The sequence below is a fragment of the Mirounga leonina genome, unplaced genomic scaffold, assembly GCF_011800145.1.
Source record: "Mirounga leonina isolate KUSES-001 unplaced genomic scaffold, KU_Mleo_1.0 Mir_175, whole genome shotgun sequence".
Classification (NCBI taxonomy): domain Eukaryota; kingdom Metazoa; phylum Chordata; class Mammalia; order Carnivora; family Phocidae; genus Mirounga; species Mirounga leonina.
Genome location: NW_023270453.1, coordinates 22,784,444 through 22,812,271, shown reverse-complemented (window position 1 = coordinate 22,812,271; position 27,828 = coordinate 22,784,444). Strand labels below are relative to the sequence as shown.

General features: G+C 59.9%; 3 protein-coding genes across 4 annotated transcripts; 1 reads left to right on the top strand and 2 right to left on the bottom strand.

Annotated features, from left to right (window-relative positions):
* Window positions 1–202: 202 nt before the first annotated feature.
* On the bottom strand, window positions 203–1,623 carry NPW (neuropeptide W; the record flags this gene model as incomplete). Its single annotated transcript, XM_035022419.1, has 1 exon — window positions 203–1,623. A coding segment is annotated over one exon (657 nt), but the record flags the coding sequence as incomplete, so codon positions are not given.
* A 7,758-nt stretch (window positions 1,624–9,381) lies between these two features.
* Window positions 9,382–20,461, top strand: ZNF598 (zinc finger protein 598, E3 ubiquitin ligase). The gene is given in 13 exon segments (XM_035022463.1): window positions 9,382–10,065; window positions 14,693–14,805; window positions 15,359–15,488; window positions 15,717–15,928; window positions 16,025–16,242; window positions 16,560–16,677; window positions 17,265–17,455; window positions 17,620–17,704; window positions 17,804–18,512; window positions 18,514–18,592; window positions 18,995–19,145; window positions 19,259–19,409; window positions 19,498–20,461. Coding segments are annotated over 13 exon segments (3,195 nt in total). The 3' UTR covers window positions 19,852–20,461.
* A 2,050-nt stretch (window positions 20,462–22,511) lies between these two features.
* On the bottom strand, window positions 22,512–27,439 carry SYNGR3 (synaptogyrin 3). 2 transcript variants are annotated; one of them, XM_035022418.1, is made up of 4 exons: window positions 27,272–27,439; window positions 24,861–25,098; window positions 24,597–24,739; window positions 24,248–24,517 (listed from the first exon to the last, which is right to left on the bottom strand). In XM_035022418.1, exons 1-4 carry the CDS (start codon window positions 27,368–27,370, stop codon window positions 24,308–24,310), a joined length of 690 nt encoding a protein of 229 aa, XP_034878309.1. In that variant the 5' UTR covers window positions 27,371–27,439; the 3' UTR covers window positions 24,248–24,307. The 2 variants fall into 2 exon arrangements, with proteins under 2 accessions (XP_034878308.1, XP_034878309.1); XM_035022417.1 differs by having other exon boundaries at window positions 22,512–24,739.
* Window positions 27,440–27,828: the final 389 nt, after the last annotated feature.

Here is a 27,828-nt window from a genome sequence, read left to right as displayed (position 1 = left end):
CTGAGCAGGGAGCCTGATGCGGGGCTCGATCCCAGGACCCTGGGATCATGACCTGACCTGAAGGCAGACGCTTAACTGACTGAGCCACTCAGGCATCCCAAGGCTGCTGGTCTTAAGGTACCTTAAGGAAGACATTCTCCCCAGCCTGGTCAGGAGGCATAGTGAGGGGGCACTCTGGGGCTCCCGGGAGGCTGGGGTGGGAGCTCTGGCTCAGCTAGTGGTGTGTGAGTCGTTTTCCTCTTTCTGGTGGATGGCAGTGGGACCCTGGGACCTGGTGTGATGACCCCACCCTGGAACAGGAGGGGCAGTACTGGCAGAGAAGGAAGGGGACCTAGGCCCCAGCAGTGTCTCTGCCTCTGTCCCCTCTCCCCTCCCCCGCCCCACAAGGACTTACAGATCGAGATGGTTAGGAGGGGGCATCCCCTGGCCAGGGAGAGGGCTCCTGTAATTGCCAGGGTGTGAACGCAGCTGTTTGCACCCCGAAGCTAGATGCCAAGTATACAGCGTGGAGGAAAAGGGTCACACGCGGGAATGCATGAACCAGGCAGCTTTTATTGACCAGACCACCTGGCCTGGCCTGAGCTGTTCGCCCAGGAGAAGGAGTAGACTCCTGGGTCAGACAAGGGGGCATCACCAGCAAGGGCTGCGTTCAGGATGGCCCTGGGGAGAGGTGGGGGCCAGCGAAGATGGTTCACTGCGCAGACCATGGCTGAACAGGAGACACTCCGAAGGCTCTAGAAAGAACAGAGCAGGACCTTGGGGAGAAGGCTGTGCACCCTCCACTAACCCTTACCCCCCCCCCCCCCCAAGGCTCCTGGAAAGCTTTCTGGGCAAGAAGTGGGAGATAGGAAGGTCGTAGGGTGTCTCGTGGGCACGCGGGCGTGCGCTCCGGGCCCAGATCTCTCCAGACATCCTCCACCCGCTGCTGTCCCGGCCCCCTTTCTCTCCCCACGTACCTGGCCTGCTTCACGGAGGTCCAGGAATGGGCGCCCTGCCGCGGCTCCAGTTCAGGCTCGGGCTGCGCAGTTCGCGCCCTGCGCGGGAGTACCTGCGTCCCATCTCCAACAGTTCCCGAACCTCCGAGGAGAGCAGGAGAGCACCGCGAGGGACGGACGCCGGAGAGAGGGTGTCTTTGGCGGATAGCCCCTGGGGGGACGCGCCCAGGCCTTGGGTGTCCCAGGGAAGAGACCCGGCAGCGGGGCGCAGCGCTCGGCGCCACATGTAGGGCGAGCGGCGCAGCCCCATGAGCAAGCCCGCGGCGCGGCCCACTGTGTGGTAGCGGGGACTCGCCACGTGCTTGTACCAGGCGCCAGCGGGCAGCGCCAGCAGCGCCAGCAGCAGCAACAATGCGAGCACCGGCCGGCCCGCAGGGCCCCGCACGCCTGTGCCCCGCGCCAGGGTGCTCAAGTTGACGGCCGCTCGGCGGGGCAGGCCAGGAGCTAACTCAGATGGGGCTGGGCGCGCGGCGGAACTGCGGCGTCGGGGGCGCAGCGCGGCGGGGCCAGCTATAACTGCTCGCTGGCCCCGCCCCGCTCGCCCCCGCGGTACTCGCTCAGCTCCCAAAAGGTAGGGGGAGGGATGGAGAGGGAAGAGGGGCCCAGGCTGCTGGGGCAGGGGCGTGGGTTATTGGAGTATCTTCTCTGAGTGGGTGGGCCTTCACCTAGAGCTCATCTTGACGCTCCGCTGGGGGCGCCCCTGCTCCCCCTCAAGAAGAACTGAGGGGATGGGCGGACATGGGCAAAGGGATGCCTCCTTAGCCAGAGCTCTTGCAGGTTGGGCACCAGCAGAGGAAAGGCTGGGGGGCTATAAGAACCCTAGTGGGGTCAGAAGGGCTGACTGGTGGGGGTCCTCTGTATCATTCAAGAACTGTGTATCTCCTCTCCTGAGGCTGTCTCTTGTCCCCCCACCCCTCCCCACCCTCTCCCACACTAGCAGGTGGGAGCCCTCCAACCCACTTCCCAGCTGTGGCTGGATGCTTGCAACCAAAGGTTGGTCACATGGAGCCCTCCCTGAGATGGTCAGTGGTTTCCCATGGCTTCCACAATAAAAAGTAAACCCCTCCTCTTACCCCAGCCCTGGCCTGGGCAGGAGAAGGCCCTGTGGACCTCCAGCCTACTCTCTGGCTGTGATCCCCCCCAAGACCACTGTCTCTGGCCAGTTTTTATCTTTCTGCCTTACCCAACAAACTGCAATTCTGCCCGCCTCTGTGTTTGTCCTTGAAACATCCTTCCCTTCCTTCCCAACCCAGCAGACTTGCACTCATCATTCAGGATCCTGCCTACATGGCCCTCATCTGAATAGTCCCCTGGAGTATTCCTCTGTGGCTGTATGTGTTTAACAACCTCTTCCAGAGGGCAGAGCCTGACCCATTCTTGCCTGAGCCCCAGCCCAGGACGGATGCAAACTCTGAAATAATCAGGCCTCACCCCACCCCCAGCAACCACACCACTCATGGAACATTTTCTTGATCCCAGACGCCAGGGATCCTGAAATGTCTTTTTTCTTTTTTTAAAAAAATTTTATTTGTCGGGCACCTGGGTGGCTCAGATGGTTAAGCGTCTGCCTTCGGCTCAGGTCATGATCTCAGGGTCCTGGGATCAAGTCCCGCATCGGGCTCCCAGCTCCGCGGGAGGCCTGCTTCTCCCTCTGCCTCTCTCTCTCTGTCTCTCATGAATAAATAATAAAATCTTTAAAAAAAATAAAAAATAAAAAAATTTTGTCAGAGAGAGAAAGAAGCTGGGGTGGGAGGGAGCACACAAACAGGGGTAGCGGCAGTCAGAGCAGGCAGGGGGAGAAGCAGGCCCCCTGCTGAGCAAGGAGCCTGACACAGGACTCGACCCCAGGACCCTGGGATCATGACCTGAGCCAAAGGCAGACGTTTCACCGACTGAGCCCCCCAGGCATCCCTGAAATGTCTTATTTTGATCTCCAAACAATGCCACGAGGTGAGGTAATTTTTTTAAAAAGATTTTATTTTGGGGGGCGCCTGGGTGGCTCAGTCATTCAGTGTCTGCCTTTGGCTCAGGTCATGATCTCAGGGTCTTGGGATTGAGCTCCGTATCAGCCTCCCTGCTCAGCGGGGAGTCTGCTTCTCCCTCCCTCTGCCTCTTCCCTGGCTTGTGTGCGCACTCTCTCTCTCGCTCACTCTTTCTCAAATAAATAAATAAAATCTTTAAAAACAATTTTAGGGGCATCTGGGTGGCTCAGTCATTAAGCGTCATAGTTTTTCAAACTATTAAAAAAAGTTTTTTTTAAAAGGGGGCACCTGGGTGTCTCAGTCTTTAGGCATCTGCCTTCGGCTCAGGTCATGATCCCAGGGTCCTGGGATCGAGCCCCGCATCGGGCTCCCTGCTCCGCCGGAAGCCTGCTTCTCTCTCTCCCACTCCCCCTGCTTGTGTTCCTGCTCTCGCTGTGTCTCTCTCTGTCAAATAAATAAAATCTTTAAAAAAAAATTAAAAAATAAAAAAATATTTATTTATTTACTTATTTTAATGAAAGCCCTTTCTAGGACTTCTGATCTTTTTTTTTTTTTTTAAGATTTTATTTATTCGAGAGACAGAGAAACAGCACAAGCAGGAGAGAGGCAGAGGGAGAAGCCGACTCAGATCATGATCTGAGCCGAAGGCAGACGCCTCACCATCTGAGCCACCCAGGCGCCCTGATAAAAAATTTTTAAAAAGATTTTATTTTTTAAAGTAACCTCTATACCCAACATGGGGCTTGAACTCAGAAGTCCAAGATCAAGAGTCGCATGCCCGCCAGGTGCCCAGAAGTGGACGATTATCGACCTCCTTTATCAATGAAGAAAGTAAGGCACAAGGAAAATGGATTTGTTCAGATCACCTATTGGGTAAGCAGTGGTGCAAATGGGGTCCGACCTAGATCCCCCAGCCTGACAGCACAAGTTTGGGGACCTGAACTGCAGTTCTCCATGGAAACTGCCCCTCGCCCTCTGCCTGTCTCTGCAGCAAAAGGGAAGGCGTGATTCTGGGAGTGAAGGGAACAAAGTCCTTCCTCCCAAGTCTCCCTATCGAGGGGCCACAGAGGGGCTGGGAGTACAGAGGATGCACCTCTAAGGCAGAAGGGGCCCAACTTGATTGTGGGGAGCCCTGGGGGGGCAGTTAGAAGCAATGGCAGCCCTCCCTACAAAGGCCTTGTGGAACGGGGGAGAAGTGAGCCAAGCCCAGCGCCCTGTGCTTGGTGGTGGGAATGGGGGGCGGGTGTGCACCTCAACCTCTCCCGTCTGCTTTTTCACTTGCAAACTGGGATGATAAGAGCCCCTCCTCAGCTTACTGTGAGCATTAATCCAGGCACGGGTCTTGGCATTACGCCTGGCACACGGTAGCTGCTCAAAACATGGTCACTACCATCTCCTGCGGTTACTGTTCCCAAGGCTGACCAGCCTCCTAAGCTGTCAGTAAAAACGCTTTGATGGAGGGGTGACTGGCGCAGGGACTGGTGGGGTAGGGGATGCAGAGGGAGCTGCGGGCACACCTGGAGGGGCCTGGAGGACCACAGGGACCCCGGAGTCGTGTGGAAAGCAGCCTCCCCAAGGGGGCCCTTGGCCTGGAGAGCCGCCTGGAGTGTGCAGTGGGCGGGCAGTGCAGCACGACGCGGGTCACCAGGGTCCCCTGACGCTGCACATCCTCCGGGCTAAGAGTACTTGGTGGGGGTGGGAGGGGGAGAAGCCTGCCTGGAGCCCCCCACTCCACCCAGCTCAGCGGGGGAGAGTCCGGCACCCCCTGGAGATGGCCCAGTAGGATTACTTGCGGCTAGGCGGTAACGGGGTCTGGAGCCATTAGAACACTGAAGTAGAGCTACAGATACCAGACGGATGAATCTCCAAAACAGTATTAAAGAAAGTACCCTGCACGATACTACGTCCCGTATCTAAAGTTTAAATACCCGTCTTGCTTGTTTATGGCTGTGAAACGCAGGAGATTTCATCGATGAAGGCCCCAGTGAGATGGAGCGGGACTCCTGCTGGGTGACTGTGCAGAAGGCACGTGGGGAGGAAGCCCAGGGCCGGGCTGGGGGAGCAAAGCACACCCTAGTCCTGGGAACTCCCAATGTGGGGTACAGAGGAGGAGGGGCTCTGAGCCCCGCCCAGCCCGGAGCCCAAGGCTCCAGTGACAAAGGCCTCCCCCCTCTCCCTGCTGCAGGGGTCTGGAGCCAAAGCTCCACTCTGGGAGGAGGGGAGGAGGTGACGGGCCCATGAGAGCTGACTCTCCTTTCTGGGACTCACCTCTCCCTTCATCCACCCAACACCCTCCTAGAAACCAGGGGAGCGTGGCTTTGGGCCTGCACACCACCTTTCTCCAACGGCACCAGGCTGCCCGTGGGCCAGGACCATTCAGAGCCTGGCCCCAACAAGGACTCCATCCTAAGGACGCAGTGACTGAGCAAATCTGTTTTGTCTTCTTTTTTTAAAATTATTTATTTCTATCGAGGTAATTTACATGATTAATATAATGCTAGCATAAGGAAGAAATTCAAACTCCCTGACCCACCCTTTCACATCCCAGTCGTGCTCTCCAGAGGCAACAGCTTCCAGATCCTTCAACTGTTTCTTCTAGTATTTACTCCCTACTTAAAAACCATAAACTTAACTATTCTAAAAATCTGTGGTCTTTTTAAGAAGCCGTAACTAACGTACCCTGAGTAGTGTGCACATCTCGTGTTTTATGCATACATCTGCATGCCCACCGCCCAGAACAAGAGAGCAAAGAGTTCAGCTCCCGGGGAGCGCCCTTTGCAGCCCCCCAGCTCCCCTCACCCGCACCCCAGCCAGAAGCCCCCAGCATAAGTTATGACCTCATCAGGGTCCCTACCCTCAGCCGCACCAACATGTGGGGGTGGTCCTGTGCAGTGGAGGGCGGTCAGCAGCATCCCTGGCCGTCACTCACCTGTACAGGCAGAGTTAACAGCCCCTGCCCAAGATGTGCCCCAGATATCCTGGAACCTGGGCACACCTACTTGACGTGGTAAGCGGGGGGTGGGGAGACACTGAAGCAGATGAAATTAGGGACGCTCATCAGCGGACCTTAATGGAAGCAGATGGTCCTGAATTATGCAGGTGGGCCCAGCGCCACCACGTCGTTGGTGGAGGGGGGCAGCGTTGGAGGAGGAGGGGTGACAAGGACGAGGCTGGCAGGGTGCACCTTGCAGATGGAGGAGGGGGCTTCTAAGGCTGGAGAGGAAATGGATTCTCGCCTGAAGGCGTGCACCCCACCTGCACCTTGATTTTATCCCAGGCAGACCTGTTTCGAACTTCCAAATTTGTTGTTTTGAAGCTGAAAAGTTTGTGGTCATTTTTTTTTTTTTAAAGATTTATTTATTTGACAGAGAGAGACACAGCGAGAGCAGGAACACAAGCAGGGGGAGTGGGAGAGGGAGAAGCAGGCTTCCCGCGGAGCAGGGAGCCCAATGCGGGGCTCGATCCCAGGACCCTGGGATCATGACCCGAGCCGAAGGCAGACGCTTAACGACTGAGCCACCCAGGCGCCCTTGTGGTCATTTTTTAACAGTGGCCATGGGAAACTAATAACCCAGTAGATGTCAGTAATGCTCCCACTCTGCTGTGACCACCACAAACGTCTCTTTGGGGGTAAAACCACCCCCAACTGAGAACCACAGACCCTTAGATTATAAACCGACACTTTCTGATTTATCTGTTTTAGGCAGCACCAGAAGGCTTCCTACGAATTTAGATGAAGCTTTGGCCCTCTCACACCCTCTCCATCCTTCTAGAATTTTGTCACAAATTTTGGTTAACTCAGTAGCCAGCGTTTATATTGTTATGGCTGCGTAGATATTGTTCTCTGCTAAGTGTACTATGATTACATTTCCTATCTCACTGATTGCTTTTTTTACATACTTATTGTGCTATTTTCCCCCAAAGGTTCTGAGAGATAGGTCGAGTTCCTCGCAGTACCTTTTCCAGATTCTCAAGCACGCGAGGGCACCCTGATCGGTTCCATGTCTGCTCTGGAGGCTCCCTGTGGGAGATGGTGGCCTCCTACTCCAGCCTGCACACCCCCTTTCCCACACATCCATGTTGGCGTCTCCACACGGGCATCATCCCACGCTCTGCTTTGGCTCTTGTCTGGGTTGGAATCCGTTTTCTGGATGCCAGGTCATCTTCCAACTGGTACTCCCTAACATTTTGGAGACACGAACACTCTGGTAGTTTCATGTGAATGGGGACATAGGACCTAAATAATTTGTCCCTTTTATGTCAGTGTCTTTATGCCTAATGGAAAGATTTTCTGGTTGTAGAATTTGTGGATGGATATCCCACTCCTTCAGAAATTTGAGGGAATCTCTGGCTTCCAGTGTTCCAGGAGTAAAGTCCTATTCTCAATCCCCCTTCTAGGATCTTCTCCCTCCTTACCCCCTCCTCCCTAAAGCTGTCCGCCATATGGCAGGATGATGTCACTTGCTGGGGGCCTTTCTTCCGTGGCTGGGCCCTTCCTTTCAGTGTAAAGACTCACGTTCTTCAGTGACAGCCCCTACTGTCTTATTAGATCTTGGGTAATTTGCGCCTCTCCACTTTCTCTGTTCTCTCTAACATTCGTATTAATTAGATATTGCACCTTCTAGATTCAAAGTTCCAGCTTCTTTATTTTCTTTGTGTTCTGCTTGCTGGGAGATTTCAACTGTATCTTCCCAATTTGCTCTTGAATTTTTACTTATATTTTTGATTTCTAAGAGCCCTTTCTTGTTCTGATTATTTTGTGCTTGTTATTATTCAAGGCATCCTATTCTCATTTCACAGAAGCAGCATCTCTTCTGGGAATATCAAATACAACTCTTTTTTTCCTTTTCTCAAGGTAGGCTCCCCACCCAACACGGGGCTGGAATTCACCACCCCAAGATCAAGAGTCATGTGCTCCACCGACTGAGCCAGCCAGGCACCCCAAATAGTTCTTTCTAAAGCTTCCTTTTGCTCCCTGGGTCTGCTTAGTTTGGTCCATCTTTCACACTGCAGGCTTTCCTCCTGAGTCTGGAGATCCTTGGCTGCCCGTCTGTCCCCATGTGTGAGTGAGACCTGATGCTCTTTCTGTGGGGACATGGCTCTGCCAGGCAGTGGGCTTCACTGCAGGAATGGCTTTTCATTCTGTAATGGGGCAGGCAGTGAAGCTTTTCTCTGGAGCTGGTCAGTTTCTGGAACCAAAGCAAGGAAGGGGGGCGTGGACTGGATACAGAAGTCAGGGCAGGGGAGGAGGGCCCAGGTCACTGGGTTCCATGCACTGACTTGCAGGCATTCGTTTTCAGTGCCCTGCCTCAGTTCACCCTCGGTGAAACTTCTTATCAGGGTTCCCCCCACAGGTCTTTTTTTTTTCCTTAAGATTTTATTTATTTATTTGACAGAGACACAGAGAGAAGGAACACAAGCAGGGGGAGTGGGAGAGGGAGAAGCAGGCTTCCCGCGGAGCAGGAAGCCCGATGCGGGGCTCGATCCCTGGACCCCGGGATCATGACCTGAGCTGAAGGCAGATGCGTAATGACTGAGCCACCCAGGCACCCCCCGCAAAGGTCTTAAGGATGCTTTATAAAGTGAGTCACTCATCTTCCTGTCGTTCCAAAGTCTGTTGACACCTTTCACTAGCTGCCTCCTCCCTTCTTCTCTTGGCACTTGTGGATTGGCAGTCTTTTATTCCTTTGCTGTCATTTAGTGGGGTTGTGTGACAGTGAGAAGGCATGTGCATTGGCCCGTCCACCAGATTCACTTGGTGTGATGATGCCCACTTTCCAATTGAGGAAGTCAAGGGTTCAGTGAGCTAACCAAGTTCACCAGCAAATAAGTGGCTGAACTGGGGTTTCAAGCCCATTTCTGTCTGATTCTAAAGTCCAGGCTCGCTCCCCAACAACACACTGCCTTTTTCTAGAAGGCTTCAGATTTGACTTGCCTCCTTTAATGGCAGAAGGGAGGTCGGGAGCGTGCCTGTCCCCCAAGGATAGGGAGGAAGCCTACCTGCAGGGACCTGAAGCCCAGTATTCACCACCGTCCATTCAGCAAACCTGCCCTGAGGCTTCTCTGCGCCAAGCCCCTGAGCTCAGCTGGGTGTGCCCAGTGAAGCGCACAAGTTCCCTGCGCGATTTTCCCATCAGGATCCGGGGAGATAGCCCCCAGCTTGGAGAAGGATGTCACCAAAAAACTCTTTTCTGATAAGGATTTGCAGGAAGTTCTTATTTGGGGAGGCCGGGGCGGGCGGGGGAGGGGGGGAAGGGTGCGCCTGGTGACCAGGCCCGTGTACGCGGCAGATACAAGCGGTCTGGCTGGTCAGAAACGGTGGGCTCCCAATACGGCGGCTATATTTAGCACATAAACTGCAGGACGTGCGGTTCAATCTGCATTTCAGATCAACGCAGGGTAGCATGTCAACACAAGGACGGCCTGCCTACAGCAGGGGCGTACTCACCGGAACCACACTGAGCGCCGTCCGTGGCTGCTCTGAATTCCAAGCCACCTGGCTGGCGGCGCGGCGTCTCACCGGGCGGGCAGCCCCCGCAGAGGCAGCGGAGGGGGACCGCGCTGCGGACCGCGCCCCCCGCCCCCATCCCGCGGTCCCGCCCGGGCCCCCAGATCCCAGCCCGGGCTCCGAGCCCCCTCCCGCGGTCCCGCGCGGGCCCCCAAGCCGCCCCCCGCAAGCCCCATCCCGCTGTCCCGCCCGCGCCTCGCTGGGGCGGAAGTGGCGGCTCGCGCTTCCGCCGGGCGGGCCCGTTACTGGGCGGGGCGCTGACGTCGCCCGGAAGGGGCGGGCCCGCCGGGAGCCAGGCCGCGCCGCGCTGCGCCGGCCGGAGGGGGCCGGAGCACGGACCATGGCGGCGGCGGCGGCGGCGGCTGTGGCGGAGGCGGCGGGCGCCGAGGGGCGGCGCGTGGCCTTGGAGGCGGTGGCGGTGCCCGAGCGGGGCGGCGGGAGCTGCGTGCTGTGCTGCGGGGACCTGGAGGCTACGGCGCTGGGCCGCTGCGACCACCCGGTGTGCTACCGCTGCTCCACCAAGATGCGGGTGCTGTGCGAGCAGCGTTACTGCGCCGTGTGCCGCGAGGAGCTGCGCCAGGTGCGCCGCGCGGGCCGGGCCGCGCGTTCGGGGCGCCGGGCGGGCACGGGGCGCGGCCGGAAGGGGACTTTGCCTTCCTGGTGTCCGGCCGCGAGCCTGGCGGGGCCCCCCGGGGCGGGATCCTGACTGTGGGGCCGACTGTGGGGCTTCTGGGGCCGGCAGGCAGGAGCTGGCCCCGCTGGGTCGAAGAGGGAGCGGTCCCTATGGGGACGGTTATGGCAGTCCGGGAAGCAGAGGGTCAAAGTGGGTATTTCCAGCCCAGCTGTGTGTCTGGGCCCCTCGGGGTAACCCCGGCAAGGTCCTCCCGAGACTGGTGCTTTCATCTGTTGAGGGGCGGTGACACTCACACCTGCCCACCAGAGGGGGGAGGCTGAACCATTGAGGTTTCCTTAAGATTGTAGGCGGATGGGGTTAAAAGTGTTATGAAGTTTTTCTCCTCCTTGCCAATTCCAATGGGGGGTGGTAGTGAGGGGGTCAGCTCCAGAGTGGAGGTGGGGATGTTTCTGACTCTGTACAGATTTGGAAGCCCTGGAGGGGGTCAGAGGGCACTGTGGAGATTTCCCCCATCGTCCCCGTAATGCCAGATGCTGGCTGGAAGCACCTAATTGGACCTCCCTTGGTTTGCTTTGAGATATGTTTGCTTCCAGTGTTGTGAAAGTCCTCTGGTTTGTTCATGGAAAGCTTGGGCTGGTGACATCTGCCAGGGAATCTTTCTTCTTCCTAGAAGTGACGCAGAAACGGCATTGTTGAGGAGTAGGTTTCTTTAGTTGTGTTGTTTACCTTTTTTTTTTTTAGGTAGACATTTATGTTAGGGGAGCCAAGACGATCCTGTAATTCCATGAGCTCTCCCATGAGCACCTATTCTGTGCTCTTTTCAAAAAAGACACTTGGAGATGCTGTTAGTCTGTAATGGGGTGGACAGAGACGGGCCTGGGAGAGATCTGGGGTGCACAAATTGTCGGGAAATCCTTGGGCCTGTGGCTTAGTAAGCGCCTCCCAGCTCTGCCCAAGGCTGCCATGCCGGCCAGTCTTGCATGGCATGAGGTCACTCTTGAAGGGCCAGGTTTTCCAGTGCACCAATAGTTCCTTCCAGGAAGGCAGGGGCTGCAGATCTCACTCTGGAAGTGAGCAGACACCTCTGTGTGGCTCCTGTGGCCAGCACATGGCCTCTCTCGCTCCCTGTGGGTCCCACACCCTTCCAGTGCTCTGTGTGGCAAGCAGCTCTTGACACGAGCTGTCAGCAGGCTCCCGCTGGAGCGTGCTTTGGCACTGGGTGCCTCTGGCCGATTCTGGCGTTCCTCTTAGGCCTGCCCTGAATTACTGGGCAGCAGGAGGGTGTCCTGGGAACTTTGGGAGATGACGATCCTTTCGATTCATCTTGCTTGCTTCCCACTCTTGAACTTGCAGCTCCACCCTAGCTCTTCCTGTTCCCTGGCTGAGTCCTGCACTGTCCTCTGAATGTGCCATGCCCACTTAGGAATCCCACAGCTGCCTCCAGAGGCTGCCTCTGCTCTGTCCTCCCTTATGGGACTCGGTCTGTAAAAACCCTGAGGAAAGCATGCCAAGATGCTGTGCGGAACAGGCGCACACCTTGGCTCGGGGCTTCCCTGTGCCCGCTGTGGGGCAGGAGTTGCAAAGAGCAGACGCAGAGCAGCCCTGCAGCTGCTGGGCAGGAAGGGAGCCAGATCCAGCTGGATTGCCCAGCAGGTGCTCCGGGTGGAGGCCAGGCCGGCTCCCAGTCAAGACCAACATCAGTGCCCCCCACCTTCCTCCCTGGTCTCACCTTTCGCACAGTCCATTTTCTTCTTTTTTTTTTTCCCAGCCCATCTCTGTCAAAGAGGCCGGATGGGGCTGCTGTACAAAGTGGGGTGTGTCTGAGCTAGTACGGCCTCCCTTCCACTTCACAGGCAAGACGTGGGAAGGAGGCTGATGGCAGGTCAGGGGGTGGGACCTGCTGACCGCCCTTGCTTGTCTGGTGTCAGGGCCCCTCCCCACCAGCCTGGTCCACCTGGGCTCCTCTGGGGCCTGTACTTCCTAGGTGGGGCCCTCACTGCGCACCCTCACCCTCACCATCGGTTCACTCTCACCAGGGGTCTCTGCTGTCACCATGTATCCTTTCTTCCACTCACTGAGTGCCCAGTGGATACTAGGAGTGGGGAGTAACAAAGCCCAGGCAGGAACACACACCCACCCCTGTGGGGGTCTGAGTAGAGCCCTCATCCCATCTCCCTCTCTTCAGGGACTGGCCCAGCCATCCTGGGGCCCACCCAGGGGTGCCCTTTCCCCCTTGGACATCGACTGCCTGGCCGACCCAGGGGCTTCCCAAGATGGTCCATTCTCAAGTGTCTAGGCCTGGCCTGTGCCTCTGTCTTCGGATCCATGACCCTGTCCCATCGGGGAGATCACCAGGGTGGGTGGGTCTTGGGCCATGCTGGTTGGATCCCTGGTGGGTTCCTTCCCATCCCTGGTTGGGCCCCCATGCCCTGGTCCTTGTTCAGCGACTTGGTCTCGCCATGTGCCTCACCCTCTGCTGGGCCACACCGAGCCACACTGCTGCCCTCTCGTGTACTCATTACTGGTCCTGACGCCGGCGCAGACCTTCAGGGGCCCAGTCCTGGTCTTATAGCCTGTCTAGGAGGGGCCCTTAGCATTTCGCCATTCCCACCCCCAGCTCCAAACCTGCTCACCCTCGTTCTCAGACAAACGCAGCCATTCCCTTCCTCAACCTCTTCCTGAGGTTCCCAGTGTCCCCCCTCTCCTGGCTTGGCTCAGGTGTGCCCAGAATTGGCTGCCCCATCAGACTGCTCAGGAGAGACAGACGCCCCTGAGAACGGCACCCTGCCTCTGTCCACAGCAAGGGTGCCGGCAGTAAGACACCCCCGCCCCCCAGTGGATCCGAGCAGAGCTCTGAAACTAAGGCGCTGGAGCTGGGGGAGACGGTGGTTGACAGTGGCGTCGCGGCACGGGCTTCCTCTGGGGAAGAAGTTGTTCCTCTGCTGAGTTGCTGGACTGGCTGCTTTTTGGCAGGGGGCTTCCTCACGGGAGGACGCTGCCCCTGCCGCCCGTGATGCCTCAGTGTAAGCAGGGCCCTGAGTCCCGGCAGCCGATCCCACGACAGACCCTGTGATCTGTGGCCAGCTCGTGGCCCTGCGCGTGCAGGCGCTGGTCCCCTGGCAAGAGGCAGGAGGAACTGGGGTCAGGGCCAGGAAGGCGCCCTTGTGAGTGGCGTGGGGCAGGGCTGGTGTGGCCTTGTCCTGGAAGGGCGGGAACCGTGGGAAGAGGCCAATGTGAGGCCCAGGGGCCTGGGAAGGGAATGGGGGGGGGAGGGGAAGCCATGGGAGCTTAGCTGCAGTGAAGCACTCACCCGAAATACGAATGGGGCAGGGGCGGGAGCGGGCAGCCAGTTCACCAGACAGGATGACAAGGGGAAGAAAGGCCTGCTGGGGCATTGCTCATCCTCCTCCTTCCCCCAGAATGGGTGTGGCTGGACCATGATGCCTCCCTTGGGCTGGAGGGGGAGGTGCTTGGGGGTCAGCATGCTCTCCCCACAGTAAAGAAGTGGAGACTGAGCTCCCTAGCTTCTCCCCCAGACCCCCAGGGAACCAGTCTTAACCATCCTGCTGCTGGGGACAATGTGACCACCATTCTCCCCAGTCAGTCCCCTGCTTTCCCAAGTGCATGGCCATTGTGATCCCAGACATCCTCCCTGGCTGAGCCTAGCTGAGCCTAAACAGAGCAGGGATGACCTTGACATGACCCTTCCCAAGGTGAGGACGCTGAGCAGAGGTGAGCGACCAGGCCCAGACTGCGGGGGACAGTAGTGGAGTGGGAAGGGTCATGGAGAGAAGGAGACCGAAGGTGTGGTCTTGGTCCAGGGATGGGGAGTGAGGGCCAGAGGGGAGGGAGCCCTGGAGGGAGCTGTGTTCTTGTTGGCGCAGAGGGGGGACCTGAGCCTGTGAGAGGATCCTGGGGGCGCTGGGATGGGGGTCTGTGGAGGGGCAGCCCGGCAGGCTGTACCTGAGTGGGCCCGAGACCCCCTGGGAAACAGCCAAGCTGCACGGGTGTCTGCACCCAGCCCCCCCCCCCACGCACCCCAGCTCGGCACGTTGGCACCCCTGGCAGCTGGTTAATAGGCAGGAGGCAGCCAGGGGCTGTGACCGAGGCCTGCGGGGGAATCCCTCTCCTATGACATTGCGGGTGGACAGAGGGTGGCCTGGCATGACGTGTGGTCACCTGGCTTGTCCTGGTGGCGTTGTTTCCATAGCTTCTTCTTGGACGTCATTTCTACCTTTTCTGCCCTGTGCTCAACACCCATGTGTGGTCTCTGTCACTGCCCCCGGGGGTCACTGCTGACCCCTGTTCCTCTGGGGTGATCTCCCTGGATGAGTGGGGAACCTGCTGCCCCCTGGTGGCGAGGCTGGGTGTTGTGTCTCCACGTGGGTCACCCCAGGCGCGGGCTGCAGGTGAGGAGAGGGGCCTGGGCAGCCCAGGATGGCAGAGAGTGCTGCCTGCAGGGCCGGCCTCGGCCTTCTCAGCAGGGGCTGAGTGCCTCCCTCTTCTCAGCCCGACGGTGTCCTCCACTGGGTGCCCACAGCCCTGCTCACCAGCCCCTCTCACTTGGTTCTAGGTGGTCTTTGGGAAGAAGCTTCCTGCCTTTGCCACAATCCCCCTCCACCAGCTGCAGCACGAGAAAAAATATGACATCTACTTCGCTGATGGAAAAGTTTTTGCCTTGTACAGGTGCGAGAGATCCTTAGCCTGGGATTCCGAGGGCCTGTGGCCAGCCCTGCACTGGGGATGGGCACATCCCCGAGCCCTCCTGTGCTCCTCACAGCCCTGGGGCGCAGATGTCAGAGCCCATGCTGTTTCCTCTCCTGTAACAGGGATCTCATAGCAGCCCCCTGGGGTGGCGGTGGGGACAGGGGCAGCACATTCAGGGAAAACACTCTGGTGGAGTGCACAGTGCCTACTTTCTGGGGCTCTGTGAGGTGCACTCGAGCTCCTGGGAGTTGGACTCTTAGTCTGTGGCAGGAAAACCCCATAAAGGGGTACAGTTGTCTCGGGAGTGATCCTCCTCATCCAGGTGAGGGTGTGGGCCCAGTGTTCACGCCCCGCTAACGCGGAGCTCAGCCCTCCTGGCCAGGAGCAGCACTGACTCTGTGGGCGGAGCCCTGGTGGGCGCGGGTGGGAGTGCCCGTCCTCCGGCCCCTGCTCCTAAGCGCATGCAGGAGCTCGCTCCGGACGGGGACACTGAGTGCCTGCGGGGTCGGGGGGGTCCTCGGTATCTCTCCAGGCAGCTGCTTCAGCACGAGTGCCCGCAGTGCCCTGAGCTGCCACCGTTCGGCCTCTTCGGGGACCTGGAGCAGCACATGCGGAAGCAGCACGAGCTCTTCTGCTGCAAGCTGTGCCTCAAACACCTCAAGGTGCGCCCTGGGCCGCGGAGCCCACCCACGGGCCCGGGGAGAGCTGGGTGCAGGCGGTGGGGGCTAGGACCCTCGTCCCCCTAGCTCTCCGGCCTCACCCAGCCCAGGCAGGGGGGTGCTCCTGGTGTGTACGGTGCTGTGTGTGTATGGCCGGGGGGACCGAGGCAGCCCTTTGTTGCGGGGCCATGGGAAGGGGCCTGCCCACGCCTAGCACCTTCTTCCCTGTAGATCTTCACCTACGAGCGCAAATGGTACTCGCGCAAGGACCTGGCGCGGCACCGCATGCAGGGGGACCCCGACGACACGTCACACCGTGGGCACCCGCTCTGCAAGTTCTGTGATGAGCGCTACCTGGACAACGATGAGCTGCTCAAACACCTGCGCCGCGACCACTACTTCTGCCACTTTTGTGACTCCGACGGGGCCCAGGACTACTACAGGTGGGCGCGGGCCCGGGGCACCGGAGCAGGTTGGGTGGGGCCGCAGGCCGGGGTGGCAGGGCCTGCAGACTCCTGCTGACACCCTGGCCCCGCCAGCGACTACGCCTACCTGCGCGAGCACTTCCGGGAGAAGCACTTCCTGTGTGAGGAGGGCCGCTGCAGCACAGAGCAGTTCACCCACGCCTTCCGCACTGAGATCGACCTCAAGGCCCACAGGACAGCCTGCCATAGCCGGAGCCGTGCCGAGGCCCGCCAGAACCGCCAGATTGATCTGCAGTTCAGCTACGCGCCCCGGCACTCGCGCCGCAGCGAGGGTGAGCGAGCGGGGCTCCATGGGGCTCCAGCCTGGTGCTCCCCGAGGCCCGGAAACCCCACAGCCGGGCCCCGGTCTGGCCCATCGTGTGTCTCCCATCTGCCGGCTGCGGGTGGGGGGCTCCAGGGTTGGGAGCACTGTTGGGAGAGCTGCTGTATGGGGTCGTGGCTGCGGCATACTCTTCTCCCTGCCCACTTCTTGCTCTGAGCCAGTCCTCAGGGCTCATGAGCTGGGGGCGGGGGGAAGTCTCTGCTGGGCAAGCTGGAGCACTGGCCTCGGGCTGGCCCAGGCCTTTGACAGGCTGTGTCCCGGCCGCAGGGGTCATCGGGGGTGAGGACTACGAGGAGGTGGACAGGTACAACCGTCAGGGCCGTGCCGGCCGGGCCAGTGGTCGCGGAGCCCAGCAGAGCCGTCGAGGAAGCTGGAGGTACAAGAGGTGGGAGGATTTGCGTGCCGCTGACATTCTCCTGGCGCCACCCCTGGGGTGGCGGCGGCAGCCAGCAGCTGGGTTGGGACGGCGCATGGGGATCAGGGGACTTTGGCCTTCTGGTGTCTGGTGTCCTTGGCTTGGCGGTGGCGGGGCCTGCTTAGTGTCCTGAGTAAGCAGACATTTCCCTACTCTTTTCCCTAGTTCTAGCCAGAGGCACCAGGACCCTGCAGGTGGGGGTGGGCCGGAGGGGCCTGTGTCACTGGGTGGGGCTTCAGTGCAGGCGTGCTGTGAAACGCTCACGCTGCTGGCACATGCTCAGGCCAGGCGCTGTCCCCACTGTCCAGCAGGATGGAGGCATCTTGGACCCCAGACACTGGGCCCACGTGCTGCCTGGGGAGCCCCAGCCTGAGACCCGCTGCGTCGGCAGCGCCCTCTCCTGGCCAGTGAGGGCAGGCGGGCACCGGCTTCACTGGCCCCGGGACAGCTCCCAGTGGCCAGGCTTGGGTGGGTGGGGGAGGTTCCTGCCCAGCTCCTCACCCTGCACGCCGCCGTGGTCCCTGGCCTTGCCCAGCCTGAAGGCTTCCCCCTCCCAGGGAAGAAGAGGACCGGGAAGTGGCAGCTGCCATCCGGGCCTCAGTGGCCGTGCAGCAGGCGCAGCAGGAGACGCGCAGAAGTGAGGACCGGGAGGAGGGCAGCAGGGCCAAGAAGGAGGAGGCAGGGCTGCGGGCGCTCGAAGAGCTCCGCGGCCCCCGGCGTCTGCCCCGGACTCAGGGCGAGGGAGCAGGTGAGCTGGCTGTACCGGCAGGCACCTGGGAGGGGAGAGGCAGGCTCCTGGTGAGCACGGTGCTTGGGAGTGACAGGGCTGAGCCCTGAGCTCACCCTGGAGGGTCTGCTCCCACCCCCTGCACGTTGCTCAGCCCTAACATAGGGTCCTTTCATGCCTCCTAGGCCTCAAGGAAGCCTCGCCCAACGGTCCTGTAAGCCAGGAGGGCCTCCCAGCAACTGGCCCGGCCACAGGGGCCACGCCTCCAAGGTACACTCGTGCACAGCTGGGGGGTCTTCCTGCGGAGGGTGGGTGCGCAGTGGGCTAGGGCCCTCAGGCCACTGACGCCACTCCCCTCCTTGGGCTCAGCACCCTCCCACCTCCCACTTCGAAGCTCAAGGATGAAGACTTCCCCAGCCTCTGCGCCTCTGCGTCCTCCTCTTCCTCCACGTCGTGCTCTGCTGCGGCAGCCCTGGGCCCCGTGGGGCTGGCACTGGCATACCCTGTCCCTGCCAGGGGCAGGAGCACCTTCCAGGAGGATGACTTCCCCGCCCTGGTGTCCTCCACCTCCAAGCCCAGCACCACCCCTACCAGCCTCATTTCCGCCTGGAACAGCAGCAGCAGCAAGAAGGTGGCGCATCCCACCCCGGGGGCCCAGACTGCTGGCGGGAGCAGCCAGCCCCCCAGGAAGGCTGGGAAGGGGGGCAAGGGTAGCAAGAAGGGCGCGCCACCACCCTCAGAGGAGGAGGAGGAGGATGGCCGCACCGGCCTCACCGCCCAGGAGCTGCGGAGCGTGCCCACCACGGTAGCCGTCTCCTCCCTGCTGGCACTGGCCTCCACCCATACCCTCCCCAAGGTCGGCAAGAAGAAGAAGGTGGGCTCGGAGAAGCCGGCTGCCACCTCACCCCCCCCACAATCCCCTGACAAAGATGGGCCCCCTGGGGCCGAGCAGGCCCCCACCACAACTGCCAGCAGAGCCGAGGGACCCGTTGCCCTCATCGTCAATGGACACACAGAGGGGCCGGCCCCGGCTCGGAGCACGCCCAAGGAACCTCCTGGGCTCCCACGGCCCTTGGGCCCCCCCCCCCTGCCCCACACCCCAAGAAGACTTCCCAGCACTTGGAGTTCCCTGCCCACCCAGGATGCCCCCTCCTCCAGGTATGTGTGTCTGGCTCTGGCCTGCTTCTGGGCATCTGGGAGGGGGCCGGGGTAGGAGAGTCAGACTGGAGCCCCGGGGTTGAGGGGAGCACACCCTGAGGGGCAGTCACAGGCCAGCAGGTGGGGGGAGGGAAGCCTAGTGGCACCGCTGACTATGAGCAGGGCAGTTATCCTCCGCATCCCTTGCCTCCCTGTAAAAGGGGGCAATCCTAGTGCCCTCTGGAGATGGGGGAGTAAGTCGCCCTAGGCCAGGATTGCCGCGAGGGAGCTCAGTGTGTGGCATCATCGGGTCCTGGTCCTACTGGACGGAGCCCGACCTCGGTGGGCTGAGTAGCCTGGGAAGCCACGGCAGCATGTGGCAAGCAGGGCTCACATTCGGGTCTTGCTGTGCCGCCCCTGCAGGCTTCAACGCTGTGGTGCTCCTGAAGGGCACCCCACCCCCGCCTCCGCCCGGCCTGGTGCCGCCCGTCAGCAAGCCACCCCCCGGCTTCTCGGGCCTCCTGCCCAGCCCCCACCCAGCCTGTGTCCCCAGCACTGTCACCGCCACGAAAGCGTAAGTGGGGGTGGGCCGCCCAGCCTTGTGCCCCTAGAGGCCGGGGAGTGCCCTCACCTTGGTCCACCCCAAAGGCTTAAGCCACAACCTCCTGCCCGTGTTCCGACCCTCAGGCCCAGACTGACACCTGCGCCACAGGCCTACCTGGTGCCCGAGAACTTCCGGGAGAGGAACCTGCAGCTCATCCAGTCCATCAAGGACTTCCTGCAGAGTGATGAGGCCCGCTTCGGCAAGTTCAAGAGCCACTCGGGGGAGTTCAGACAGGTCAGCCAGGCGGGTGTGGGGGGCCAGCACGGCCACTGCGGGGACTCAGGCCTGGGCTGGGCATGACTGGTTTGGCTCTGGGTGGCAGGGCGTGATCTCCGCAGCCCAGTATTACAAGAGCTGCCGCGACCTGCTCGGGGAGAACTTCCAGAAGATTTTCAACGAGCTGCTGGTGCTCCTGCCCGACACGGCCAAGCAGCAGGAGCTGCTGTCCGCACACACGCACTTCCGGGGCCGGGAGAGGCCTCCTGGTGCCAAGGCCAAGAAGAACAGGAAGAGCGCATGGCAGGCTAACACCCGGCCGGCAGGCCTGGACTGCTGCGTCTGCCCCACCTGCCAGCAGGTGCTTGCGCACGGTGACGTCAGCGGCCACCAGGCACTGCACGCCGCCCAGGACAACGACTTCCCATCCCTGCAAGCCATCGCCAGGATCCTCACGTAGCCCCCCCAGCATGGGCAGGAGCTGCCACACCCACGAGCCTCCTTCCTCCTCCCTCCTTCCTGGCTGCCCTGCAGCCAGGTAAGGCCCTGCTGAGGCCGCCGCTCAGGCCCCTCCGCCGGCCAGCCCGCCCGGGGTCGCCAGGAAGGCCCACCCGCCCTGTCCGCACACCATCACGTAGGAGTCCATCCAGTTTCCTCCTGGGAGGTGGGCAAAGACCCCTGCCTCCGTGCTGGGCTGGTCTGGGTTTGTGTTTTCCTGCTTTTGGAAGGTGCAAGGGGAGGGAAGGGTGGGGACGCAGGAACCTGTCCATGCTCTCAGAGCTGGTGGCAACAGCGGGCCCTCTCCAGGTCCCCTGAGCCCGAGGGCTACAGCGCCGCCGCCCCCGAGCCAGAAGCTGCGGGGCCAACCGGGGCCGGAGTCAGATGTTGAGTGTGTTGTGTAAAGTTGGCTATTTCGTGATTCAAGAACGTTCAGGATTAAAAACAGACACGAAATTGTGCTACTTGAAGTTGAATCTTTGTATGAGACAAGCTGAATCTGGGATCTCAAATTGCCTCTGACCTTTTATAAGACCGTGTATCTTCAAATAAATTTATTTTGCAATAATGCACATAGCTGGTGTTCTGAGCTTCTCTGCCCTCCCAGGTCACCCTCAGGGAGCGGGGAGCTCAGAGCCGTCCAAGGCCCCAGCTCCGATGGACAGCCAGGGGCCAGCTGGGGTGGGGGACGACCTGTGTGCACAGCTGGGTAGCTGGGCTTTGCTCTCGGGACGCGGCCGCCGGTCTGGGCCCAGGGCCCAGTCCTGGACATCTTGCACTGCCCAGGCTTTCCAGGAATAGACACAGCCATGTTTGACCTATGCTTATGTCCCCAGTAAAACCGTCCTTCCAGAACGTGGGAGTCCTACAGACTCCAGGTTTGCACCCACAGACTAGTAAAGAGCTCCTAACGATAAACAAGAGCGCTTCAGAAGCAGTGGAGGGCGCATCTGAAATTCTGCCAGAGAATAATTTGTGCTTAATTATTTGGATGCAGTATCTCGGGAGGGGACCAGACCGAAAAATCGCCCCTTTCTGCCCTAAACACACGTAAATAGTAGAAGACAGTTCTAAACACATAGCCACATCCAAATCAGGCAAAGGAAATGTCCTCACATGAGAAGAAACATGTCTTTGGAAGTGCGTACCCCCTGGGATGGGGGTACCCAGGACGATGAGGACCAGAGGCGCACGGCCGTGGGCTTGGCCGGCGCTTGGGGCCCGGTGCAGACAAGAGCCTTCAGCCTCTTTACCCTCCCCTGGGCTGTGTAGAGGTCACCTGCCTTCCCCAGACAGGCCGGTAGCCCCTCACAGCCTATGCCCCCTTTGCAGACCTGAGGACAACCAGCCCCACAGAAGAGTAATCTGGAAAACGGGGGATCTTGTTGACAACGTTGAAAACAAGCTCTTCTTAACGAAGCAAGAACCACGCTAACACACGGCAGCACTGAGGTGGTGCTGGCCGTGTGCCAAACCCTGCTCTGAGCTCTGCCCCTGTGTTGGCCTGCCCCCCAGCCCACCCGCATGGCCGCAACCATTCTTTTGGAAGGGGAGCCCGGGGCACCGACGAGAGACTTGCCCGAGACAGCCCTGCCTGCTTGGATGTGGCATAGCCAGCCCTCCAGCCCCAGGGACGGTTCTCAGCCCCGCTGCCCTCAGCCGGGACATTATTAAATAGTTAGACGTGAACAAGTAACTGAGCTAAAAATCCCAGTGGATGGGTTCAGAAGCAAACAGGACCAAGCTGGGGAGATCTCCAGAGGCTGAGTTAGCTAGCCGGGGAACATGGCTCCGGAAGCTGCCTGCAGCACCTGATGGGGGTCCCAGGAACAGAGGTGACACGTAGAGACATAATGACTCCCTTTCCGTGCGGTGAAGAAAAATAGAAAACTAAACAAGCACTGGACGCCTGGCTGGCTGTGTCGGAGGAGCATGGGACGCTCGATCTCAGGGTCGTGAGTTCAATCCCCATGTTGGGTGTGGCGATTACTTAAAAATAAAAAAAAAGTAGGGGCGCCTGGGTGGCTCAGTTTGTTAAGCAACTGCCTTCGGCTCAGGTCATGATCCTGGAGTCCCGGGATCGAGTCCTGCATCAGGCTCCCTGCTCAGCGGGGAGTCTACTTCTCCCTCTGACCCTCTCCCCTCTCTCTCTCATTCTCTCTGTCTCAAATAAATAACTTCTTTATAAAAAAATAAAAATAAAAGTAAATGGTTGTTTAAAAAAAAAACAGGACCCCTGGGTGGCTCAGTCGGTTACGCGTCTGCCTTTACCTCAGGTCATGATCTCTAGGTCCCAGGATCGAGTCCCGCATTGGGCTCCCTGCTCAGTGGGGAGCCTGCTTCTCCCTCTCCCTCTGCTGCTCCCCCTGCTCGTGCTCTCTCTCTATCAAATAAATAAATAAAATCTTAAAAAAAAAAAGCACTAAGAAGGATAATTTTTTTTTTTAAAGATTTTATTTATTTGACAGAGAGGGCAAGAGAGCACGAGCAGGGGGAACATTAGAGGGAGAGGGAGAAGCAGGCCCTCCGCCAAGCAGGGAGCCCGATGCGGGGCTCGATCCCAGGACACTGGGATTGTGACCTGAGCCAAAGGCAGACGCTTAACCACCTGAGCCACCCAGGCGCCCCAAGAATAATGCTTTAAAAAGCCACATCTCGACACAACACAACTTAGAAAAAAATCCCAGTAAGTTTTACCGAAGGGAAAAAACAGATAACCCGCTAAAGAATACCAATCATACTGTCATCACTGCTCTCGTCAACAGTATAGGATCCTAAGGAGAATACAGAAATACCTTCAAAGTTCTAAGGAACAAGACTTCACATTTATAGTCCCAGCAAAACAATCCTTGAAGAACGTGGTAGTAACATGAAAGAAGTTCACATCCACAGACTGATGAAGGAACTGCTAAAGATGTGCGGCGACAAAAAATAATTCCTAGTCCTGCTGTTCTAAAAAGAAGAGGTGGGCATCTCCCCAGCATTTCCGAGAGTTGGCTCTGGGCAACCCAGGGGCAGCCCAGCGGGATGTGCAGTGGGGGCCTCAGGGACCCCCAGAATGTGGACATCAGCCTGGCCACCACCTGCTGCCCCTTCCTGGGTTCTGGGCCCCGAGGGGGCAGATCCCAACCTCGGGCACTCACAGGGGCAGGGATAGAAATGACTCGGCCAGCCTCGGCACCAGGTAAACTCACTTACAGTCTTTTATTGTAAAGAAGTTGCAGTTGAAACATGGGACACTGAAGATACACAGTCACGGAGTGTTCTTTCAGAAGAGGGAGAGAAAGATTCATATATACAAAAACTGTAAACATGTTCACTTAAATACCCACACAGAATTGGTCTATGCTACAATGTAAAGGGTAGTCACCCAACTGCAACTCCAGAGGGAGGTGCCTCTCTGTGAGAACGGAGCCCGGCAACTGCGTTTGGTATTAACATAACTTTGAGCGATGCATGAGTAGTCAGCTATGCAGAGGGACCCCAACCTCGGGCTGTGCTGTAAAACGGGGTGCAGGGCAGGTTGCTGAGGGGCTGGTCTGGGAAGCGGAAGGTAAAGGGGTTTGCACAGATGGGCCATGTCCAGGGCACTGTGGGCACACAGAGCCTCTAGGCCTCCCTCCTTGTGAGGCGCCTGTCTTGCCAGGCATCCAGGTGCCCCAAGCCTCCCTCAGGCAAGGTCTTACTGAAGGGGTGGGAGAGGGCTGGTGCCCAGGCCTACAGCCATGTTGTGCCTTCCTAGCCCAAAGTGCCCGCATCCGCGCAGGCTCCTGGGCCGAGGCAGGTAGGGGCAGGAGCAGGGGCCACAGACAGTGGGGCTGCTTGCGGGGAACTATGAGGTGAAGCCCGAAGACCTGACCACAATCACAACATCAACAGGACCAGGCTACTCTAGTGAGCCCGTGAAAGCAAACGGATGGAGGCTCCAGACAGTGTGCACACAGCCCCGCAGGGTGAACCACCACAATTCCGGAGCAGGGACCGTCACTACCCCTAGGGACATGGGATGGGAGCAGTGCCCATGCTCCAGGGGACAGCCCCTGCACCTAGCTACGGAGGGCAGCTAGACCCCTGACCCCAGAGTGGACAGGTGAGCCACGGGCTAGCTGGCTCATGAGAGGAATGACCCGCTCGCAGGCTGATCCACTAGAAGCTGGAGGATACATGTCCAAGGCTGCACTGTCCCCTCCTCAGGACCTCAGGCCTGGGGTCAGCGACTAAGCAGACAGGGGGAACTTGGGTTGAGGGGGCAGCCTAGGCACCCTGGGAGCTACCGTCTCTCAGCCCCAGAGGGCCCACAGTGGCCACCCTCTCTGTCACACCCGGCACTAGGCCAGGAGGACCTGAGGGAGGTCCCAGGAAACCCTGGACCCTGGCTTGGGGGCAGCCTTCCAGCCCCGGTGGGGGCCTGCCGGCCACTAGTAGGCAGGCACCTGGTACCCTTTGGGGCTGGTGTCCAGAGTCTCGGTGAAGGGAGGGCTCTGGTAGGTCTCGGTGCCCTCCACGCCGCTGCCCACCGGGTAGCCAGGGTAGGCCTGACCCGCCCCGGCGCCCAGCTGTTCGGTGGCAAAGAGCGACATGTCCGTGCCCAGGCGGAACCGCTTCAGGGCCTTCACAGTGAGCGCCACCTGAGGGGGAGCCCTGGGTCAGCCAGCACCGACCCCGCCCCACCCCGGCCCAGGCCCGGCCCCCGCCGGCCGCACTCACCCAGCTGAGGATGGAGAAGAAGCTGAAGGCGATGGCGGCCCGCGCCGCGTCTCCCGCCTGCAGCGTGGCGGGCCCGGGCGCCGTGCGCTGCCACTGGTTGGTGAGGAAGCAGAAGCCCACGAACCACAGGAAGGACCAGAGCCCTGCGGGCAGGCGGTAGGGTCAGGGGAGGCCCCGCCCCCCGCCGGGCCTCGCCCCCGCACGCGCGGGCAAGCCCCGCCCCGCCTCGCGGAGCCCAGAGGCCCCGCCCCCCGGCCCGCCCACCTGAGAAGCCCAGGTCGAGCAGCACCGCGCGGCGGCGGTCGCGGACGCTGCTGATCTGCTGGAAGCGCAAGTCGAGCAGCAGGAAGGCGGCGCAGGCAAGGAAAGCCCCAAGGCCGAGCGCGACGCCGAAGCGGCAGGCGCCCGCGTTCCCGTTGAAGACGCAGCGCAGCTCGGGCCCGCTGTCGGTGTTCACGTAGCCCTCGTTGATGATGGGCCCGAAGACGGCGATGGAGAACACCTGCGGGCGGCGGGCGGCGCTCAGGGCCCTGCGGTGGTCCCCTTAGCCGCTGTCTCTGTCACCCACCGCGACTGCTCACGCCCTCAGGCCTGTCCCCAAGTTCCCCGGCAGCACGGGGCCCATTTGTGGGTGGGGTCTTCGGGCACCCCTCCCTTAATAGCTGCCTCAGGTATTTTAAATTTATGGACGGCATTACTAGTGAGCATCTACTATGCCCAAGCACTATGCTTAAAACCGCTACTTTACATGCATTCCTCCTAGAATCCTCCCCTCAAACCACAAGGGGGCCGTTGTCATCCCCTTTATAGATGGGGAAATTGGGGCTTCAATTAGTGAAGTCACTTGGCTGATAAAAGACGGGGCTGACTTTCAAACTGGGTCACTGGCACTGTGTGGGGCCCATAGGGTGTCTGCATGGCCCCCTCGAAACTGTAGGAACAGGAGCCTTCACCTAGACCAGTGATTCCTAGGCTGCAGCGGGTGACGCTATGGGAGGCAGGTGTGGAGAAGGGGGAGGCAAGAGCACAGGGGGGAGCAGCGCAAGGACAGGGGCACAGCTGTCACCCAGCCCCTCATGGAACCCACCCTCAGCATCTGGGAGCTGTGTGGCCCTGCTTCCTAACATGCCAAATATAGTAACAGGTACAGCTCATGGAGTGTTGGGGCCAGAGAAAATAATGCCCACCCAGCATCCTGCACTTGGTGGGCACCCAATGGATGATAGCCCCGTGTGACTGATTATTAGCATCATAAGTGTTTGGGCTCAAAGGCGATAGTATTGGGGCACCTAGGTGGATCAGTTGGGTGAGCGTCTGACTTGATTTCGGTTCAGGTAGTGATCTCATGGGTCACTGGATTGAGCCCCGAGTAGGGCTAGGGCTCCGGGCTTAGCAGGGAGTATGCCCGAAATTTTCACTCTCCCTCTGTCTTCCCCCAACTTGTGCGCTCTCTAACAAACAAACAAACAAGTCCTTTTTTAAAAAGGTGATACTGTTGAACTCTGGGGCTCAGCCAACTTCAGCATCCCCTTACCACAAGGGCTGAAAGGCAGGTAGGTGGTAGACCATAGTCATTTTACACTTTTTTTTTTTTAAGTAGGCTCCACGCCCAACCTGGGGCTTGAACTCATGACCCTGAGTTGCATGCTCTGAAGACTGAGCCAACCAGGCGCCTCTGGACCAGTCATTTTAAACCAGATGCTGCTCTTTTAGCTCTGGGCAGCCTGTGTTTCTAAAAAAAGACCTCCAGTTTCAACTTCATTTCTCCTCCCCCTCTCCAGCTCCTTGAGATGGAGTCAAGAGGGAAACCCAGGTGCAGGGCATGGACATGTGCCCCCAGAGTGGTCCACAAGTCGGACCAGAGCTGGCACCAGAACACAGGGTTCCTCCTTCCTAATCTGCACAAAGTCACCCCACCCTGGGCACCGCTCTCCTTGAAGACAAGCCAGTAGGTGCAGCTGGCTGGCACCAGGTGCCACCAGCTAAATAAAACCCAGAGATCGTCACCCCACCTTCTCATCTCTCCTGCCTGGAGAGGTGGGAAGGAGGAGCAGGCCACCTGGCCTAGGAATGCCCCAGTAGTCTAGGTTGTCCCCAAATCTGCCCCTCCCACACCACCCCCAGGAAGCCCTCCCCGTGCAGAGCCCCTTCTTGCTGCCCCACCCAGTGGAATCCCAGCGCACCCCCCACATACACACACAATTGCAACTGGAGGGCCTGGGAAAGGGCCAGCTCCCTTGGAAGGAACCTGGAGGCTGTGTGTGCGGGAGAAGCAGGTGTAAGCGCTGCTTGATAGTACTCGGCTTCCATAGCCCCCTCCTCGTGCTGAGGCTGAGTGCTCAGACCCAATCCCGTCCCCGCCCCTGTGTCCGCTTCCAGGTCGTGAGAACAGGAAAAACGGGGCGAGGGCTGAGGAAGGGGACGGAGTTAGATCTAAGGAGGAATTGGAGGATGGGGGCGGCGGGCGGTGACCTCTCAAGGTCCCGGGCGGTTGCCGTCGGCCCCTCCCCCTCCCGCAGGTGGGCGCGCCCAGCCCGGTGACGTCACCCCAACCTGCGGCTGGCGGGGGAGGGGCCGGCGGGGACGAGGATGGGGTTGAGGGGCGAGGGGCGAGGGGCAGCGGGGAGGGACGAGGGATGAGAGGCAAGGCGGGACCCGGGACCGGGGCCACTCACCCAGGACGCGACCCGCAGTAGGGTCTGCGGCCGCCGCGCGAAGCTCACGGGGTCCATGGCGGCCCCCGCGCGGCCCGCGCCGAACGAGCCTCCCTCCATGGCCAGCCCAGGAGGGACGCGCGCCCCCGGCGCCCTCTGTCTGTCTGTCCGTCCGGCCGGCCCCGCCCGAGGCCGCCCGGGTGTGCTGCCGAAGGTGCTGGTGCTGGTGCCGCCGCTGCTGCCGCCGCTGCCGCCGCCTCCCGGGAGCGCGCGCCGGCCGCGGCGGGGGCGCGCGGGGCGGGGCCGAGCCCGTGCCCCCCGCCAACTGGTCCGCTTGCGGGGCTGGAGCCCGCCCCTCCCTCCGCCGCCCCGCCCACAACCCCTTCACCTGCTAGACCCGGGTCTGAGATGCGAGACCACCCCCCAGGCCCCAAGAGGGGCAGGGGCTCGGGGCCTGGGGACTGAGTCCACCACCGCCCGTCACAGGTGAAGTCAGGAATCAGCAGGGAAGGTGGACGCTAGGCTCAGCCTTTGCGGCAGCCTGGCGAAGGAACAGGTAAACCTGACTCCGCCCCTCT

What these genes read in the sequence shown, in the direction of transcription:
- SYNGR3 (XM_035022417.1), bottom strand. Translation starts at nt 27,370, where the DNA reads ATGGAGGGAGGCTCGTTCGGCGCGGGCCGCGCGGGGGCCGCCATGGAC. An exon ending in TACTGCGGGTCGCGTCCTGG is followed by an intron (nt 25,099 to 27,271) that starts GTGAGTGGCCCC and finishes CGCCGCCCGCAG; the next exon opens with GTGTTCTCCATCGCCGTCTT. An exon ending in GCTCGACCTGGGCTTCTCAG is followed by an intron (nt 24,740 to 24,860) that starts GTGGGCGGGCCG and finishes GCCTGCCCGCAG; the next exon opens with GGCTCTGGTCCTTCCTGTGG.